Genomic DNA, 19,982 nt, shown 5'->3' on the forward strand with positions numbered 1-19,982 from the left:
TTGCCCATTCCAGAGTATCAGCAACCTCACAACATTTTGATAACTCCTTTTTTTCATTAGCAATAGTGTTAACTTTCCACCTTTTGATCGCCTTCTTAATGCATTTAAGGAGACTAGCCGGCTCCACATCACCTCCCAGAGTCACCCCAAAGTCCGAAAAAAGACTTTTTTTATAACTTCCAGGCATTCCTTATTTTCCAGCCATGTGTTGGAAAGCCGAAGGGGGAAGCCCAAAGTCCTATTGTATGCAGAACAACAAAAGATGTGAATGGTCAAAGAAACACCTTTCCAAAGCCTCCAATTTCGTGTTCGGCCAATCCGCGATAGCTTCATGGCACACGAAAACCCTGTCGATCTTACTCAGACTTGAGCCATTACTTGCCATATTGGTGAAAGCCAAACCATCTATACAGTGGCGGACTTATAGTACAAATAGGGGTAGCACGGGCTACCCCTCAACCCCGTCTCCGTAGTGTAAAAATACCCCTTAACTCCATTTCTGTAGTGTAAAAATGCCTCTCAACTCCGTTTCTGTTATATAAAGGATACCTCTGATCCTAAAAAAAATTAGGATACCCCTAACTTTTTAGGCTAGTTCCGCCACTGCATCTATATGTTAGGTCTATCATTTATTTTAGAGTGCTTATAAGTCGTCGTACTTAATGAGGGTAAACAAAAGTAAAAGTGGTATGATAAATAGGGAATTGTAAAAAAAAACACCTTATATTGGGTTTATAACTATTTTATGGTGTTTAAGAGCTTGAATGACCTTTTTTTAGAAATGCCATTATGAGTCACATATTTGATATCAAGGTACTGATTAGTGTTGTTATTGGACTACATGGCCAATGTTGGTCCATGATGAGAAAACTAACGCAACTCATTGAGTATAACATGTTTAGAATGTGGATGGAACCAATTGAATGTAAGTCTCTAGAAGTTGAGTATCAAATGGGTCAAGGAGTGCAACGAATCGAAATATGAAACAAGGACCTGATGACTATACAAGCAACAGTGAGTATACATGACTATTGAGTAGAAAAGTATATGCAACACCTTTATACATATGATCAATTTAACGAGATTGTGAGAATTGTGTGAACTGTGTAAACTGATGTATATGAGTTGCTAGCTAACTTGCATAGAATGTGTGTTGTGTTATAATAAGCTGAAGTCCTTAATCTGACATGTTGTTAAAGTCTCATTTGAGATTAACAAATCAAAGTGTTGTATGTGATCGAAAGTTGGCAATGAATCACAATGTCATATGTGATCATGTTGATTTTTAGGGGCGGATCAAACCTATTTTGTGGGTTCCCAAAAAGTAGGCAGGAACTCATTCAATTTGGAAAAATGGGAAAATTTAGCGAAAACCTTGTATGGTTTGAAAAAATAATTAGAATCCACTAAAAGGAACGCACTCAAAAATATTACTGGACCTGCCACTGTTGATGTTGTAAGATTACAAGTTCTAAGTGGTCAAACAGATTCAAGAAGTTGTGTGACGGTGTAACCCATAGTTGGATTAATGTTGATCCATCATGTGTGTTTGAAGTTCTTGCCTTGTGTGTTAACTTGACATTGTTTAAACATAAATTCATGTTGTATTTGATGTTACTTGTATTGCTATAATTGAATTGAGATGGAATAATGCTTGAATGTTATAATTGCCAAAAATGACATTTAGGTGGCGTATCAAAAATTTTGTTTATGTTGTTGTTTGGGTTGGGTTTGCTTAGTTGCTTTTTATAAACACATGGCGTATAGTTAATTTATAAGTTCCTAACATTTTCTAACACCACAAACATAAACATAAGTTATGCCTCCTGTTATTAAAAGTGTTCTTTCTATATGCTATCTCTTATTGTTTTTTAATGGTGTCATAATCACATACTAAAATAATAATCAGACAAAAACTGAAAAATATGCTTCTCATTCATTAACAATCATTTCACGATGCATGTACTTGAGATCGGCTACGAATTGTATTTCTTTTGGGTTTGTTTTACTAAAAGTATTTATATATATTTAGTACCTTTATAAAATTATAATACCAATCCAAAAAAGGTTAATTTTAATAAATGTGCTATTAAAAGCGCAACAGGTAACAAATTAAATTAATTATATTTAGTACCTTTATAAAATTATAATACCAATCCAAAAAAGGTTAATTTTAATAAATGTGCTATTAAAAGCGCAACAGGTAACAAATTAAATTAATTATTTCACATGTCCGTAAAGAAAAAAAATAAACACGGATCTCACCACGTCTACCTGCTTGAAAGTCAATAGGGTATAAAAAACAAGTTTTGGATATTTTATTTTATTTATATTTTAATTGCATATTCAAATTAGTAGTTGAAAATCGATTGTGAATACATGGTTGCCTCAAATTTCAAAATTAAACGTGTCCTTTAACATATGCCAATAATTTCACATTTCAAAATTCAAATTTCAATTTATTATTGTGGTATACTTTTTCTAAATTGTAGTATACTTTTTCTAATACAAGTCCAAACGCATATAAATTATGTATTTGACGGACTGACGGACATTAATTTCCACATATAAATTAAGCCTACATACATGTTAAAACTATAAATCATTTATAATGAACATGATCATTTAGTGTTAGTTATGGTTGTTTCATAAATCTCTGATTGTTTGTTTTCATATTTATATTAAAACAAGTAAGACGTTTCATAAATCACTTGAATGCCGCAAAAAATAATGGAAAAAGTGGAAGTCGAATCCGAGTCACAAGGAACACCAAGTCTTTTCCTCAACCGCTCCACCTCTACTTCATTGGACTTTTTTATATTTATATAACTAGGTTATATACCCATGTTTACATGGGTTTAAGGATATATAAGTTATATAACTTAATAATTATGTATAAATCTTTTTAGCAATTTGCTCATATATACGACTGAGATAGATGTCATATTCAGTTTTTTCAATCAAATATCACAAATATCTGATAGTCATACCATATTTAACTATAACTAAAACCATTTCAAATAATAATTTCCAAACACATTTCCTTAATTATGGGATTTTATTTGTCTTTCCAAATTGTTATGCATATTTCTAAATTTTTAGCTCACGAAACACTTCTTATAAATATGTCTAATCATTTTTAGTAAGTCATCCATTATAAAACAATTATACTCCCATCTTACTTTTCAATATATTGTGGAGTTGCTAAGACACTATGGATCCATGTTCGCTTTATGTACTACTTTTTTTTACGTAGGTTTGATGTGTTATGATTTGATTTTGATTGTATTTATGTTATATATAACTTTTATGTATTATTTTAACTTTTTTATAAGTATATTTTGATATTCTCAAATATAAAAACCATAATATCAGAATACAAACATCTAGATGAAGTCACTACTCTTCAAGTTGTATGCATGAAAATAATTTAGTTATGTAAATATATGCATACATTATTAAATTATATAATTTTTATCCTCAAACCCATGTAACACATATGTCTAATTGTCTATAACCTAATCTTCAAACGCATGTAACTCATAACAAAATTTGAGTAAAACTTATGTCGGATGTAGATTGAAATAAACATATTGCAACACTATGTTCATAATTTCATGAAAGACAATATTCTAAAATTATAAGAAAAAAACAAAATAGGTTAAAACTTAATTATAATAACAAACTAACAAAAAAGAAAAATAAAAAATGAAAGCCATCATACTTATACAATTGCTCCTTCGAGAGCTTTTAATTTAGTAATTACGAAATACCCAAAAAAAAAAGTTAAAACATCCAATAAAATAATAAAATAAAATAAATAAATAATTATTAAAGTTTTAATAACAAGAAGTTACGATAAATAATAAAAATTTCATTTAATGATATCACCAATCCGATAAGAAATTTTGAAAAAAAAAAAACACTCACGGCTATTTTTTATAGATTAAAGTGAAAATATAATAAACTAAATTTAAATTTAATAATAAAACCAAAACAAAATTCTAAATCACGAAAAGATAAGATAAACAGAATTTAAATTAAGATTGTCTAGATAAACGTGATATCAAACTTTTTAAATATATATAAAAACCAAAAGAAATGAAAATAGATAAACGTTATATTAAATTTTTAAACATATATAAAAACCAAAAAAATAAAAACAATAAATTTAATAAAAAAATTGAATTGTAGGAGGTGTTGCTATGTGGCATTAATTGTAGTCTTTTATTATATTTTAGATTAGATCTTAAAGAGGAATGTCGGTGGACATTCCTCTTTAACCCCTCAAAGTTTTTTTCAAAGTTCATTTTTACCCCTTAGATATTGCTTTTTGACATTCAAGTTTTTCAACTTTCATTTTCATCCCATTTTTAGGTCCTTTAGTTTAGGTAATGTAATTTTCAACCCCTTAACTTTTTATAAACTTTATAAAACGTCACTTTGACCCCATCGAGAGTATATATATTCTGTTTTTTTCTTAATACACTCGGTCGTTAACTTAAAAAAAATTGTTGTGTGCTTATTTTTATGTACGTGTTGGTATAAAAAAATGTGTTGGGCTACGTTTCGATGAAAAAAATTGTTTGAAAACAAGTCGGATAAAATATAATACATTTTTGTGCTTACTTTTTTATGTATGTTTCGATGTCAGTTTTGCTCAGAAACTATTCAGGTCTAATATAATACGTCTTGATTTGACAAAATAAATTCAAGTTGGTCTACATTTCGAAGAAAAATTTGTTTTCAATTATAATATGTTTTCGAGCATACTTTCGATGTACATGTCGTTTGTTTAAAAATAATCGGGTCAAATACGATTCGTCGATTAAATTCGATTTTTTCTACGTTTTAACGTAAAGGGTCGCTAATAATCTATATATAATCACGCCACATAGTCGGTACAATATTCGAGTTTGTCTACATTTCGACTCAAATTTCGTATACGTTTTCCTATAAGTTCGAGTTTGTCTACGTTTTAACGTTAACTTGGTGTACACTTTTGTGGTTTATTTTGTACATTTCCTACATATGATTCAAGTCGCATATTCGTTTTGACTTGACAGTATTCGAGTTAGTCGGGTCGCGTATAATAACGCTTGGACTAATTCATTTGACATTTACGAAGTACCCGCGCCGCAACGCGCGCGGGTCTTATTACTAGTTAAGCATTAAAAAAATAAGAGATGTAATTATGTACAAGTAAAGTTTAAAAGCATGGCCAATGAACCGGTGGTAGAGTGGTAAGGGAGAGTTCAAAGTAACCCTGGTTCGATTCTCGCTCTCACCATTTAGTTTCGGCAGCACATGGTGATGACAAGAGACTTGGCGATCCGATCGTTGGTTTGATCCTTGAACTGAGCGAATTTTACCTCACTGCACTGTCGTGCCTTTGGGGGCTGGTGTTCACGGTTTCAACCCTAGGTGAGGGTTTTTCCCAGTTCGGAGACGAGTATATCCCAATATGGTGAATTTCGCCAATAACCCATTTAAAAAATTCGTTAGCTTTAAAAAACAATTAAAAGCCTACACACAACTTAAGAAAATATATACTTTTTATCTTATCGTATATATCTAATAAATAAATAATAAAGTGTATTAAATACATCATTTATGTTTTAACCATAAAATAAAGTGTATTACATGTTTTTCACTTTGATCACCTCTAAACTTACATTTCACCCCCACTACATTTACACTATTCTCAACTCAACCACCAAGTTTCGTCTCAACCACTACATGGTTTTTCCTATGGATGAGTACGGTATCCGTTCGGTACTGAACCCGTAACGGTACCGAAAAACGAGAAAAGTGAGTATCGGTATCGGTACCGAATACACCGGTTCATTACCGGTACGGTACCGATATTTACCAGTATTTTACCCGTAAATACCGACACCGGTATCGAAAAACATGAAAAATGGGTACCGATACCGATATCGAATATACCCGGTACGATTCGGTACCGATTCGATACCAGTACCCAATATCGAATAAAGTGTATTACATGTTTTACACTTTGATCACCTCTAAACTTACATTTCACCCCCCATTACTTTTACAAAATTCCCAACTCAACCACCAAGTTTCATCTCAACCACCGTACGACACCCCGCGCCACCACTTGAAAAATTCAAAACTTGCCGTTGTTCAATTAACAAACAAACAAACAAATGATTATTTGTTGTTTTCTTTTTTTTTTTTTTATGAATCAAGCAACAGCCACGACAGGCTTTTCTTAAAGCTTTCTTTTTCAACTCCTTATTATTTTATTTTCCCATTCATTCAATTTCAATTTTAATTTTGGGGCCAACATTCATCCATCAATTCAATCGTCTTCTTCTTCTTCTTCTTTGTCTTCTCGTAATTCACACTTTTCAACAGCAGCGTAAAACCCACTTAATTCCCTCTCCAATTTCGCATTTTGGGTTATCAATTTCGTGTCTTTATCTCGTCAAATTCGATAAATCAAAGGGGAATTTCCAGCTTTTGTTCAGATTAGGATCGAATTTTGCATTCTGTTTGCGGAAATTGGTGTTTTTGGTTGGTGAATTTTGACAATTTGATCTGGATTGAATTAGGGTTAGGGTTAGGGTTTAGAGAGGTTTTTTTTTGTATGAAGAATGTTGATGTGAATATATGATTGACATTGTACGGGTTTTGAAGAATATGATGGATTCAGTTTGTCAGTTAAATTAGGGTTTTTTGGATTGGATTAAATAGCAAAATGATTTCGGCTTCGCCGAATTCGATAGCTCGGAGTTCGTTAGAGGAAATGCTCGATTCGCTTCGTCGGAGAGACGAGGCGGAGCACTCGAGGGACTTGCCGCCGGCGTTGCCGTCTCGGCCGACATCGAAAGCGCGTCTACCGAAGCGGTTGATACAGGCAAAGCTTGCTATGGAACATGCTGTGTCTTATGACTCAAATAAGAATAAGAACAAGAAACCCGAGGTTAAACTCGTTACGGGTGGCAGCGGTCGTAGTTTCGGCGAAAAGAAAGAAGCTGCAGCTGTTGGCGATCAAAGATTGTCGGAGAATGGTGGCGCGACTCTTGCCACTTCGCCGGAGACTGAATGGAATCACATTATCAATCATTTCGCTAAAAACGTAAAAAGATTGAATCTTTATCGCGTGAATTCGCAATTTGTTCGTTTCTGATTTGTGGGTTTGTTTGTTTGTTTGTTTCAGAAACTTGGAGTATGGTGTAAGCCGCCCCAAAAGGATCTATGGGAATTCGTAAAGATCGAAGAAACCATGGGTGAAGAAGTATCTGTTGTGCTTTCCGACGGAAGTGTGAGTCTAATCGTCTATTCGTCTATTAGCATTTAGAAACGTCGAATCTGGTTCGATGCTAATTTACTTCCGTTGCTGTTTCTAGGCGATCACGATATCTACAGGAGAGATCTTACCTGCAAATGAAAAAAATCTTGATGACGTAGATGATCTTGTCGAACTTTGTTATTTAAACGAGCCGTCAGTTCTTCATAATCTTAAGTATAGATACAGCCGTGATGTTATTTACGTATGTATTTCATCGACATCTTAATGAACTTATTAAGTTATCTTGTTGTGGTTAGTTATCTTGCTTAAATTTCGGTTCGTTTCTGCAGAGTAAGGCAGGGAACGTTTTATTAGCGGTAAATCCGTTCAAAGAAGTCAAAATATATGGAAATGATTTCGTCACAGCTTATAAAGACAAGAAGTCGAACAAGCCTCATGTATACGCTACGGCTGATGCGGCATACCGTGATATGATGAAAGGTGTGTTGCAGACCGAATTAAGGTATTATAAGTTCGTTGTTCGATCAAAATGCTAATACTTGTTTCTTAATAATCATTGCAGATGGTGGAAATCAATCTATCATTATCAGGTTAGTCACTATTAAACCGCACATCCAAACAGTCAAACACTTCCCTTTACGGGTCACTTTTATTTACTAACATATATATATGTATAGTGGTGTAAGTGGATCTGGGAAGACCGAAACATCGAAATTTGCAATGCAATATCTGACATCAGTTGGAAGCCAGAATAATAATAAGATAAAAAACAAATTGATACAAGCCAACTGTATACTGGAAGCCTTTGGGAATGCAAAAACATCGAAAAATTTGAATTCCAGCCGATTTGTGAGTTTTATTCCTAGTTGTTTATTGCTACGATATTATTATTAGGGCTGCGAACGAACGAATTTTCACGAACTGTTCATGAACACTTACCGAACAAGATTTTATGTTCGTGTTCGTTTGTTGATGAAATGAACGTGTTTGTGTTCATTTGTGTTCGTTTGTTAATTTTAGGCAACGAATGAAAATGAATGTTGATGAACACAAATTAATGTTCTTGAACACAAATGGAAACAAACGGACACAAACAAGCGTTCATGAGCAGAGTATATAATACAACGACACTTGTTAAATATTTTATTTGTTGGAATTTTGAAGTATTTAAATAAAATATAAAAACTAAAAACACTAATGAACCATCGAACATAAACGAATACGTTACGTTCACGAACATAAATGAACGAATGCGACTGCTGTTCATGTCCGTTCATTTAACTAAACGAATGGAATTTCTTGTCCGTGTTCTTTGTTTAATGAGTAAACTGCCATTTTGGTCCCTGAGGTTTGGTTACTTTTGCCATTTTAGTCCAAAACTCAAACCTTTTGCATCTGGGTCCTTGTGGTTTCAGTTTTATTGCCATTTTGGTCCAAAAATGAAATTAGGTCATACTTGTCTTATAAAATCCTGCAATTTTGTCATTTTCCTCAGAGGTCATATTTGTCTTATAAAATATGGTATTTATTTATAAAAAAGAAATGATCATTTTGCCCCTGCGGAAAATGACAAAATAACAGGATTTTATAAGACAAATATGACCTGATTTCATTTTTGGACCAAAATGGCAATAAAATTGAAACCACAGGGACCCAGATGCAAAAAGTTTAAGTTTTGGACTAAAGTGGCAAAATTGACCAAACCACAGGGACCAAAATAGCAGTTTACTCTTGTTTAATAAACGAACGAACACAAACGAACTTCCCACCGAATGGTTCACGAACTGTTTGCTGAACGTTTGGTTTGTCTACACCCCTAATTATTATTATTATTATTATTATTGTTGTCGTTTTTGTTATTCTTGTTGCTGTTGATTTGTTATTGTTATTGAAAATAACTTATTTTATTGAAGCTGAAAACAATAAATACAAGTAAAATAGAACTTATAAACTTATCTATTTGGTATGCAGGGGAAATTAATTGATATTAATTATAACGCAGAGGGGATAATAAGCGGCGCTTCTATTCAAGCACGTAAGCGTATAACAAACAGTTTGATTACGTTCATTTATAAAACCGTAAATAGTTTATTTGACATGCTGACTTGGCTACTGTTTTGATATTTTCATGTGAAACACCAACAGTGCTTCTAGAAAAGGTATTTATTTTTTAATATTATGTTTTGATGTTTTAATCTGGTTTTCGAGTTCAATTCTTGAAGTAATTTTGTTATGTAGTCAAGGGTATCTCGATTACGCCGTGGGGAACGATCGTACCATATATTCTATCAGATCTGTGCGGGGGCACCACCTATTCTTAAAGGTTAGTATTATTACTTTGTGTAATTCTGTTATTATAATTATAAAATATTAAAATGTAAAAGCATTATAATATATATTTTTTTATACATTTACAGATATGCTGAGTTTAAAAATGGCGAGCGAGTACAAGATTCTAAATCAGAGTGGGTGCTTGAAAATTAATGGCGTTGATGATGCCGACAACTTTATAATGCTAGTGGTAACTATAAAAGCTTAATTCTTAAATTTTAAGCAAGATATATGATAATTTAAATATTTAATAAGTATAAGTATCTATGTTCGAGCAGGATGCCTTTGATACGTTTGGGATTCCTCATGAGGTTCAAGAAAGCGTATTCGAATTGGTTGCCGCAATTTTATGGCTCGGGAATATTTCGTTTGTAGTAATTGATAAAGAAGAACACGTTGTGCCTAAGGCTGATGAAGGTAACCAAAATTTCTTTAATCGGTTATTAGTGTTTGGAGAAACTGATCTTGTTGTTAATAATAGGTTTATTTAGCGCTAAAATATTTAGTTTTTTTTAGGGCTGCAAAGGAACCGAACGTTCAGCGAACAGTTTGTGAACCGTTCGGCGGGAAGTTCGTTTGTGTTTGTTCGTTTAATAAATGAGTGAACACGAACAAGAAATTCCGTTTGTTTAGTTAAATGAACGAACATGAACAGAGGCCGCGTTTGTTCATTTATGTTCGTGAACGTTCGGTAACGTGTTCGTTTGTTTTCGATAGTTCATTAGTGTTTCTCATTTTTATATTTTATTTTAAATACTTGAAGAAGTTCCAAGAAATAAAATATTTAATAAGTATCAGTGTATTATATATTCTGTTCATGAAAACTTCTTTGTGTTCGTTTGTTTTCAATTGTGTTCATGAACATTAGTTTGTATTTGTGAACGTTCATTACCTAAAACTAACAAACGAACACGTTCATTTCCTTAACAAACGAACACGAACTAAAAATTCTCATTCAGTAAGTGTTCATGAACACTTAGTGAACACATATATCTCCTTAACATCGTTCGGTTCGTTTGCAGCCCTACATTTTTTCATTATCATTTTTTGTAAATTTATTTCCCTTTTTTTGCATATTTGAAGCTAGTCGAAATGCTGCTCGGTTAATGGGCTGCAAGACGGATGACCTCATTGATCTCCTCTCCACCAACCGAATCCACAACACGACAACGCCATTGACATTACAACGGGTACATCAAGATCACGTTTACGACAAATAATTAATAGTTAAATCTAAAAACTCGTAACATGACTATTAATTTTTCTTTTTATTGTTTAGGCAACTGTTAAAAGAGACGCATTGGCAAAATTTATTTACGATAGCTTGTTTAATTGGCTCGTGGAAGAAATTAATACATCACTCAAAGGAGACGAACAGCATGCTCGACACACCATAAGCATTATAGATATTTATGGATTTGAGTCGTTTCAGGTGCACATAAACAAAGAATTACATAGGCATCTTTGGTACAACCGTATCCTGTCATATTAACGTTTCTCCATTTTCAGAAAAATAGCTTTCCGCAGTTGTTGATAAACTATGCTGATGAGAGATTGCAACGACACTTCATTCACCATCTTTGTAAGCTTGAACAAGAGGTATATATATGTAATGATACTAGCTGTTAGGGCTGCAAACGAACCGAACGTGTTCGTTTGTTAAGGAAATATACGTGTTCACGAACTGTTCATGAACACTTACCGAACGGGATTTTATGTTCGTGTTCGTTTGTTAAGGAAATGAATGTGTCCGTGTTCATTTGTTAATTTTAAGCAACAAGGTTCGTTTGTTAAGGAAATATATGTGTTCACGAACTGTTCATGAACACTTACCGAACGAGATTTTATGTTCGTGTTCGTTTGTTAAGGAAATGAATGTGTCCGTGTTCATTTGTTAATTTTAAGCAACATGGTTCGTTTGTTAAGGAAATACATGTGTTCACGAACTGTTCATGAACACTTACCGAACGAGATTTTATGTTCGTGTTCGTTCGTTAAGGAAATGAACGTGTCCGTGTTCATTTGTTAGTTTTAAGCAACAAACGCAAATGAACACAAACTTATGTCCATGAACACAAATGGAATTAAACGAACACAAACAAGCGTTCATGAACATAATATATAATACACAGATACTTGCTAAATATTTAACCCTTTACCCGATACTTACTAAATATTTTGTTTGTTGGAATTTTGAAGCATTTAAATAAAATTTAAAAGCTAATACACTAATGAACTATCGAACATAAACGAACACGTTAACGAAAGTGGCTTCTGTTCATGTTCTTTCATTTAACTATACTAACGGAATTTCTTGTTCGTGTTCATTTGTTTAATAAACAAACGAACTTCCCGCCAAACAGTTCGCTGAACGTTTTGTTCATTTGCAGCCCTACTATTTGTATCCTATTCTATGTTGGTTTTTTTCTCTGTTTATTATTTAACAATATTTTTTTTATTAAATCGACAGTTGTACATATTAATTTACCATTTTTATACAAATTTTACAGAAAAATAAATATTAATTAAGGTAATATCGAGTTCATGTTAGTCTTGAAAGATATTAAATTTCGTTATTCTAATCGTCAGCAATATGAATTGGACGGAATTCACTGGAAAAACGTAGAGTCTGAAGACAACGAAGAGTGTTTGGATCTTTTTGAGCAGGTAATATTTTGTCTATATATCGTCATTACATTTAAAACATGTTTCTTTGTTAATTTACATAATTTGATATTTGCAGAATCCCACGGGGCTAATATCGATACTCGATGAGGGTTCAAATTCCTCGAAAGCGACAGATGAGACATTTACCGACAAAATTAAAAAACACCTGAGTTCTAATTCACGCTTTAGCTGTGAAAAGGGGACGTTTAGGATTCGCCATTTTGCGGGAGAGGTTCACCATTGTTACTATAGTCATGAACACGTTTGATAATTACTTCAGTGTGTTTGATGTTTTTGTGACTAAGTGATGCAACGTGTGCAGGTTCCGTATGATGCTTCAGGGTTGTTGGAACAAAACAGCGATAAACTGCAATTCGATATTATCCAACTTTTGTCGTCTTGTAAAAAACCTTTGAACCATTTGGCATCGGGTCTCGTGAAGCAGGACCAAACAACCAGTCAAAGTGCTTTCGTAAAGTTCAAGGTAATGTTTCTCCGAATCATATTAGTTCCATATGTAGTAGGGCCGGGGTGTGCACGTTTCGGTTCTATGGTAAAACCGAAACCGTAACCGAAATGTTCGGTTTTCGGTTATTGAAAACCGTTCGTTTCGGTTTCGTTTTTTTCTGTTTTAGCAACGGTTTGGTTTTTGAAACAAAATTACGTAAGATTCAAAAATAAAAAATGTTATTAAAGATTTAAGAATCTTTCTTAAGTTTTTATGGTTAACCTTTTTAATTAATATCATTCACATGAACCTAACTTCTAATCTATTTTTATGTTTCTCTCGAAAGTTTTTTTTTAAAATATTTTCTTTAAATATTTTGAAAATCATTTAATTTTATGTTAAAAATTTTATTATTTCTTACAGGCATTGATAAATCATTTAAAGATTAATAAACGTGTTAATGTATTTATTATAAATACGTAACATTTAAGAATAAAACTAATAATTCCTAAATTAATATATAACAAACTTTAAAAAAATGATTTTTTTAGATTATTCGGTTCGGTTATTTTCAGTTTTCATAAAATGCAAAACCTTTTGTTTTTTTTTTTGTACTGTTCCGTCTGTTCGGTTAAATCAGTTTTTCAGTTTCGGTTCGGTTATTTCGGTTTTTTTGCTCACTCCTATATGTAGATTATGACAAGTATTTTTTGATGCGTGTAGGATCATCTATATAAAATAATTGAGCAATTGGAGAATTCAAAGCAACATTTCATTCGATGCATCAAACCGAATATCAAACAACTTGCTGGAAATTTCGAAAACGGTATCGTTTGGGAGCAGCTAAAACACAGCCAAGTTATGGATATTTTGCAAATATCAAAATCAAGATACCCAATAAGCTTCACACATCAAGAATTTGCTACCCGGTAAAGAACATAACTCAATAATTTATTATCATTTCTTATTATGCTTTTTTTTTTTAATTTTTGATAATTATCAGGTTCGGCTGCCTTTTGTCACACAATCTTATTTCTACGGATCCATTGCGTACATCGGTTGCTATTCTTCAGCATTATCGTGTCCCTACGCAAACGTATCGAGTTGGATCTACAAAACTATTTTTCCAAGGACAAGTGAGATTTTAATAATAATAGTAGCGGTATTAAAACTAAGAGTATAATGCCATTTTCGTCCCTGAGGTTTGACGAGTTTTGCGACTTTCGTCCAAAGGTTTGTTTTTCCGCATCCGGATCCAAAAGGTTTGAAATCTTGCCATTTTCATCCGACTCGTTGACTTCATCCATTTTTTTCTGTTAAGCTAGGGGTATTTTCGTCTTTTTTGTTAACTTAAAGGGCAATTCGGTATTTTAAATACTTGTACATCACGCTAAATGCTTGTACATAAAGTGAAAAAGGCCGAATTGCCCTTTAAGTTAACAAAAAAGACGGAAATACCCCTGGCTTAACGGAGAAAAATGGATGGAGTTCACGAGCCGGATGAAAACGGCAAGATTTCAAACCTTTTGGATCCAGATGCGGAAAAACAAACCTTTGGACGAATGTCGCAAAACTGGTCAAACCTCAGGGACGAAAATGGCATTTTACTCTGAAAATAACAAACATTTCAGTAATGCTGTATTTTGTTTTATCGGTGGACGTAGGTTGATGTGTTGGAGAATTTGAGACAAGAAGTTCTAGAAGGTACACGTGTAGTGGAAAACGGTTTCCTTGACAGCCAAGTTGTTCCCGAATCCGATGAATGGACGTTTGGAATTGTGACATTGCAGTCATGTAAGAATACAGTTATTATTTTAGTTTCTTTTTAGATATTCACTTGCTCCGTTCAATCGGAAAAGTACCGTCCGTTTCGGAAGAGGATTGAGATTGTTTTCTTGCAGTTGTTCGTGGTGAAAACGCGAGAAGGGAGTTTAACGTTTTAAAGAAACAGAATAAGGGGAATGCGTTAAGCTCACTTGATGAGCATATGACAACAATTGTAAATTTACAATCAGGTACATATAATTTAGAGTAAAATGCCATTTCGTCCCTGAGGTTTGGCCAGTTTTGCGACTTTCGTCCAAAAGTTTGTTTTTCCGCATCTGGATCTAAAAGGTTTAAAATCTTGCCATTTTCATCCAGCTCGTTAACTCCATTCATTTTTCTCCGTTAAGTCAGGGGTATTTCCGTGTTTTTGTTAACTTAAAGGGCAATTCAGTCTTTTTCAGGCGTATTCGGTCTTTTTACATAAAGTGAAAAATACCGAATTGCCCTTTTAAGTTAACATAAATACGGAAATACCCCTGACTTAACGGAGAAAAATGAATGGAGTTAACGAGCCGGATGAAAATGGCAAGATTTTAAACTTTTTGGATCCAGATGCGAAAAAACAAACCCGTTGGACGAAAGTCGCAAAACTGGCCAAACCTCAGGGACGAAAATGGCATTTTAATAATATCAATATACTTTTGGAGGTGGTTAGTTTTGATAAGTATAACTTTTTCAATCAGTTTTTGTAATTGCAGCGTAAAAACAGTACAAAATAATAACCCAACACTTGAAACTTTATTTTTTTTTTTGCGTTTAAAACAATTACAGACTTACAGTTGAGTCTTTTAACCATTCATCCTTACTTTTAACAGTGGTTCGTGGGTGGTTGGCTCGAAAGTATTTTAATCACATGCAGAGATGGAAACAAGCAGCCATTGATAGCTCGGAAAGCAGGCGAAGGTCCGACAGTACAAATTCAGAATTGAAGGTACTCACTCTTAAACCTTATCTTAACAAAAACATGCGCATGTAGTTTTTGGTATCCAATTAAATATAGATATATTTTTTTGTTAGGGCTCTTCACAAGAAAATATTGAAGACTTGCAGAAACGAGTAGCGAAGGCAGAATCATTGTTGAGAGAAAGAGATCTTGAAAATACGGCTTTACGGGAACAAGTACGACAATTTGAAGCGCGGCTGTCTGAATATGAAAACAAAACGAAGGCTGTTGAGGAGATGTGGCAAAGCCAGATGGCAACTTTACAAGTGAGTTTTACTTACTCTTTATAGTCCATGTGTTTTTTTAAAGGGTAAAACCGTCAATTTGAAATTTGTAACAGAATTGAGTAAACTTCCGTTTTGCTCCCTGTGGTTTGGTTACTTTAACGGTTTTGCCCCAAACCTTTAAAAATAGCCATTTTACTCCCTGATGTTTTGGTTTTGTTGCCAGTTTGCTCCCTGCGGGGAGCAAAATGGAAAAACAAACAATTTGGATGGAGTTAGAGGCAGGGAGCAAACTGGCAAAAAAACCGAAACATCAGGGAGTAAAATGGCTATTTTTAAAGGTTTGGGGCAAAACCGTTAAAGTGACCAAACCACAGGGAGCAAAACGGAAGTTTACTCCAGAATTTTTATATTTTTATATATTTTTTTTTTTGGGGGGGGGGGGGGTAACTTTTATCATTTATTATATGTATTTTTATGATTACAAACATATTAAAGTAGTTTACGTATGTGTAATCATAAAATTACATATAAAAATATTAGGAGTTCAGAAAGTTCTGCAATTATTTAGAATTCTGAAATGAACCCAACCCTATATATAAAAATAAAACACTTTATCATATATTGACTCGTATTATTTGTTTGTGCAGATGAGTCTCTCTGCAGCCAAGAAAACTCTCGGTTCAGGCATTTCCGACGGGCAAACCGGAAGACCCGATGGGTCAGCGTCACCCAATTATTATGATTCCGAAGATAACATATCAGGAATTCCAACTCCTGTACAAATGACACCACTCCGATCTGGACATAACAGACGAGAAAACGGCGTTATTTCCAACACGGTTGATTACTTATCTAAAGAATTCGAGCAAAGAAAACAGACTTTCGATAACGACGCTAAAGCCGTTATCAACGTGACTCCCGGACGCCCGCCTTCTTCAAAACAGATCGAAGATTATAAAAGTTTAAAAAAGAAATTTGAGATTTGGAAAAAGGAGTACAAGCATCGGTTACGAGAGGCCAAAACAACGCTTGTGAATGCCGAAAGTGGCGGCGGCGGTGGTGGTGGTGCTAGCGGTGGCGGTGATAGGCGGGGGAGACACTGGTGGGGGAAGTTAAGTAGTAAGAGAGGGAAAGAGAGAGCAGTGTGAAGTTACTAACTCGCCCCTACGCATATGACGTATATACATTTTGAAGATAACTGTTAAACGTTGGTGGGTTGTAACTTGTAACTGCCCCTGTGATACTGGACCATTTTTGTGGCGTTGGTCGAGGCGTGGAGTTGTTTGCACGTGACTACGGCTCGTAGTGTGCGGGTTTATTTTAACGAACCGAGCGGTTGGTGCGGGCCCATTTTGTGTATAAAGTAGGTCTGTTGAGTGTGTGGGTTTTGTTGTTTGTTGTCCAAATTTTGTATTATATGGAACAGACTACTTATATGGTGTTTGTTTTTAAAGTTATAAAAAAAAAACCTAAGTTTGTCCATATGTCCTAGGCCAAACCCGAAAATCAAGTTAAGTCCCTTACTGATATCCGTTAGGCCCAAAATCCTGAATGTCACTTTAGTTCAAATAGTTTTTCCCCAAAGTATCTTAAGTTCGCAGTTTTTTGTCATTTTCGTCCAAGCGATGACAATTCAAGAAAGTTAGTTTAGTCAGGGGTATTTTGGTAACTTCACATTAATATTTTGTTTTTGCCATTTTCATCCAAAACCCTTTTTACATTATAATGTGGGTTGGGTCGGACCGGTTATCTTTAGCTGGTGGTTTACCAATAGGAGCTACACTGGTGACTGAAAGAGTAAATGCCAACATCAGTTATGGGGATCATGGAAGCATGTTTGCAACCGGGCCCCTCGTTTGCGCAGCTGCAATCGCTGTCTTTGATAAAATATTAAATCCTAGCTTTTTGGCTAGCGTCACCATAAAAGGCGAGTACATTAAAAGAAATCTTGAAGAAAAAACTACAAGAACAAAGTCGAGCAAAATTCTTGGGTCGTCAACAAGCCCCAACGGGCCAAAAGATGGACCTCCGGGTAGAGGTTGGTACCGTCTTCGACATCCTCAAGCCCATTCATACCAAATCCTTCTAGGTCCATTAGGACCACTTTAAAACCACGAATCGCTAATGCTTTGGGCTCCGCCTTTGAACAAAACGGGCTCCTCGAAATCCACTTTCACCTGTTTTTCGATGACTTGGGGTGAAATATATGTTGCCCAAATGCTCCAACCATTGTAATAAATTGTACCATAAGGCAAGTTAAACCTTAGAAGAGTGGTGGGTCAATAAAAATTGAAGAGTCAAACGGTCAACCTTTTAAATGGTTGTATTAAAATAGTTTACATTTTGTATTTCAGGCAACTCATCCTGATTGAATCTATTTTAGATTGTAAAATAGTTTACATTTTCTACCATAAGAAAAAAGGAATGCGGTGAACGTGGATCGAACACGTGACCTTCAGATCTTCAGTCTGACGCTCTCCCAACTGAGCTATCCCCGCAATACGTTTAAACAACCAAACACATGTTATTATTGGTTCGTGTTTCTTTCAATTTGAAAGGTTTTCTTTTTATTTTTTTCTTAAATTGAATATTCGATGCCGTCTGACTTATTACATATATACATATGATTAAATAGAATCTGTTGTTTGTGTAGCTAACAAGGCATGATTATGAATACAAGGTCATTATTAGTCTGTTAAAAATGGAACAAATTGTTTTGGAATGAGATTGACCAATTCAATATTTATAAAAATCTTGCTTCAACCATTTTTGTCAAAACCAACTATGACCCAAATCAAAAAATAATTTGAGGGATCAGGGGCGAACCTATAGTGTTACAAGGGGTAACCTCCGTTACCCCTTGACGCTCCGACAGTAATGTAAAATTTGGAAAAATTTGATGTGTTTTCGATTTCGTTACCCTTTTTTTAAACGTTACCCCTATACAGATTTTCTAGTCCAGAGACTGTGAGGGGATTGTGTAGACCTGAATCCATTACCTCATGGTCCTTGTCCGACCAGCCCATTTTACCAGGCATAATGTCAAGACTATTTCTTTATTTAATTATTTTTATTAAGATCGTATACACACAACTGTAGATCATCTAAGTATATATTTCATGTTTTATTTTTATAAAATATTGAAAAAAAACATATATATGAAAAAACGTTATAGAATAATGTGTAAAATGTCGTTTTCGTCCCTAAGGTTTGATCACTTTTGCGACTTTCGTACTGAGGTGCCATTTTTATTCAAAAGTTTGAAATTTTGTTATTTTCATCTCTGATGACCAAATTTCGAGGGACCAAAGTTGCAATAAACCGCCAAACTTAAAGATGAAAATGTCAACAAAACACAAATCTGAAGGACTCACATGCACAAATAAGTGATTTTGAATGAAACAAACAAAAATGGCTAAATCTTAGCGACGATTCTCGTATTTTACTCTAGAATAATAAAACTAACCAACTATTATTAAATCATTTTTAATACATCTACACAATATATTTGGGTCTTTTAAAAAGTATAAAGTTAATGAATTTGATAGAGTAAATTATCATTTTAGTTCATGTGGTTTGATCAGATTTGCCACCTTAGTCCTAAAGGTTTGTTGTCGTTTTCATTCAATCCACTAACTCCATCATTTTTTTAATGGCAACAAATTGCAAACGTCAGATACCCGAATAAGAAAAAAACCTTTTGAACTAAGAAAGATCTAATCAAACCACATAGACTAAAATTAGTCAACTTGATATATAAATGAAAAGGTGGAGGAGTTTAAGGTAAAATAGTTTATAACATGTGAATAGAAAAAAATTAATACATCATCTCATGATCACATTCAAACCTTAATCCAAAACAGTTGGATTAACCAGATTTTCTAAACACTTATCATTATAACTTATAAACAATTATAATATTTCTATAATTGCTAAACATTGATCAATATAACTTCTAAAGATTGATCATTATAATTTTTCTATATCCAAACCGAAACTGAACATGTGTGACAGAATATCCAGAACCACATTTCGGTTTGTCACAATCACAATAATAATATAACATATCATCACTTAGGTCCCCACCAGATCAAATTCAGTATCTTCTCAGTCTTCTCTAACTCCCTAATCCGCTTCTCATCCCTCTTTTCCGGCTTCATCTTGCCGGAAAATCGTCCGGCAGCATCTCCGGTCATCGCCGGCGATTTCTCTAGCTGATTTTGCATCTGAACGGCGTTAAACGCAGCCTCATACATG

The 19,982-nt window shown here is 34.0% G+C and overlaps 1 protein-coding gene and 1 non-coding gene across 2 annotated transcripts; one reads left to right on the forward strand and one right to left on the reverse strand.

Annotated features, from left to right (window-relative positions):
• The first annotated feature begins 6,280 nt into the window (after positions 1 to 6,280).
• LOC110941445 (myosin-2) lies at positions 6,281 to 17,207 on the forward strand. The gene is made up of 24 exons (XM_022183081.2): positions 6,281 to 7,108; positions 7,190 to 7,294; positions 7,380 to 7,523; positions 7,612 to 7,762; positions 7,845 to 7,872; positions 7,960 to 8,131; positions 9,254 to 9,317; positions 9,428 to 9,441; positions 9,521 to 9,605; positions 9,700 to 9,803; positions 9,892 to 10,030; positions 10,697 to 10,803; positions 10,893 to 11,045; positions 11,123 to 11,212; positions 12,203 to 12,280; positions 12,357 to 12,512; positions 12,603 to 12,764; positions 13,452 to 13,657; positions 13,732 to 13,864; positions 14,393 to 14,522; positions 14,630 to 14,743; positions 15,371 to 15,486; positions 15,573 to 15,764; positions 16,373 to 17,207. The coding sequence occupies exons 1-24, from the start codon at positions 6,728 to 6,730 to the stop codon at positions 16,871 to 16,873; spliced, it is 3,525 nt and encodes a 1,174-aa protein (XP_022038773.1). The 5' UTR covers positions 6,281 to 6,727; the 3' UTR covers positions 16,874 to 17,207.
• Positions 17,208 to 18,150: 943 nt separating this feature from the next.
• TRNAF-GAA lies at positions 18,151 to 18,223 on the reverse strand. Its single transcript has one exon. It is a non-coding gene; the product is annotated as a tRNA-Phe (tRNA).
• Positions 18,224 to 19,982: the final 1,759 nt, after the last annotated feature.

Source organism: Helianthus annuus, chromosome 5 (assembly GCF_002127325.2).
Source record: "Helianthus annuus cultivar XRQ/B chromosome 5, HanXRQr2.0-SUNRISE, whole genome shotgun sequence".
Classification (NCBI taxonomy): domain Eukaryota; kingdom Viridiplantae; phylum Streptophyta; class Magnoliopsida; order Asterales; family Asteraceae; genus Helianthus; species Helianthus annuus.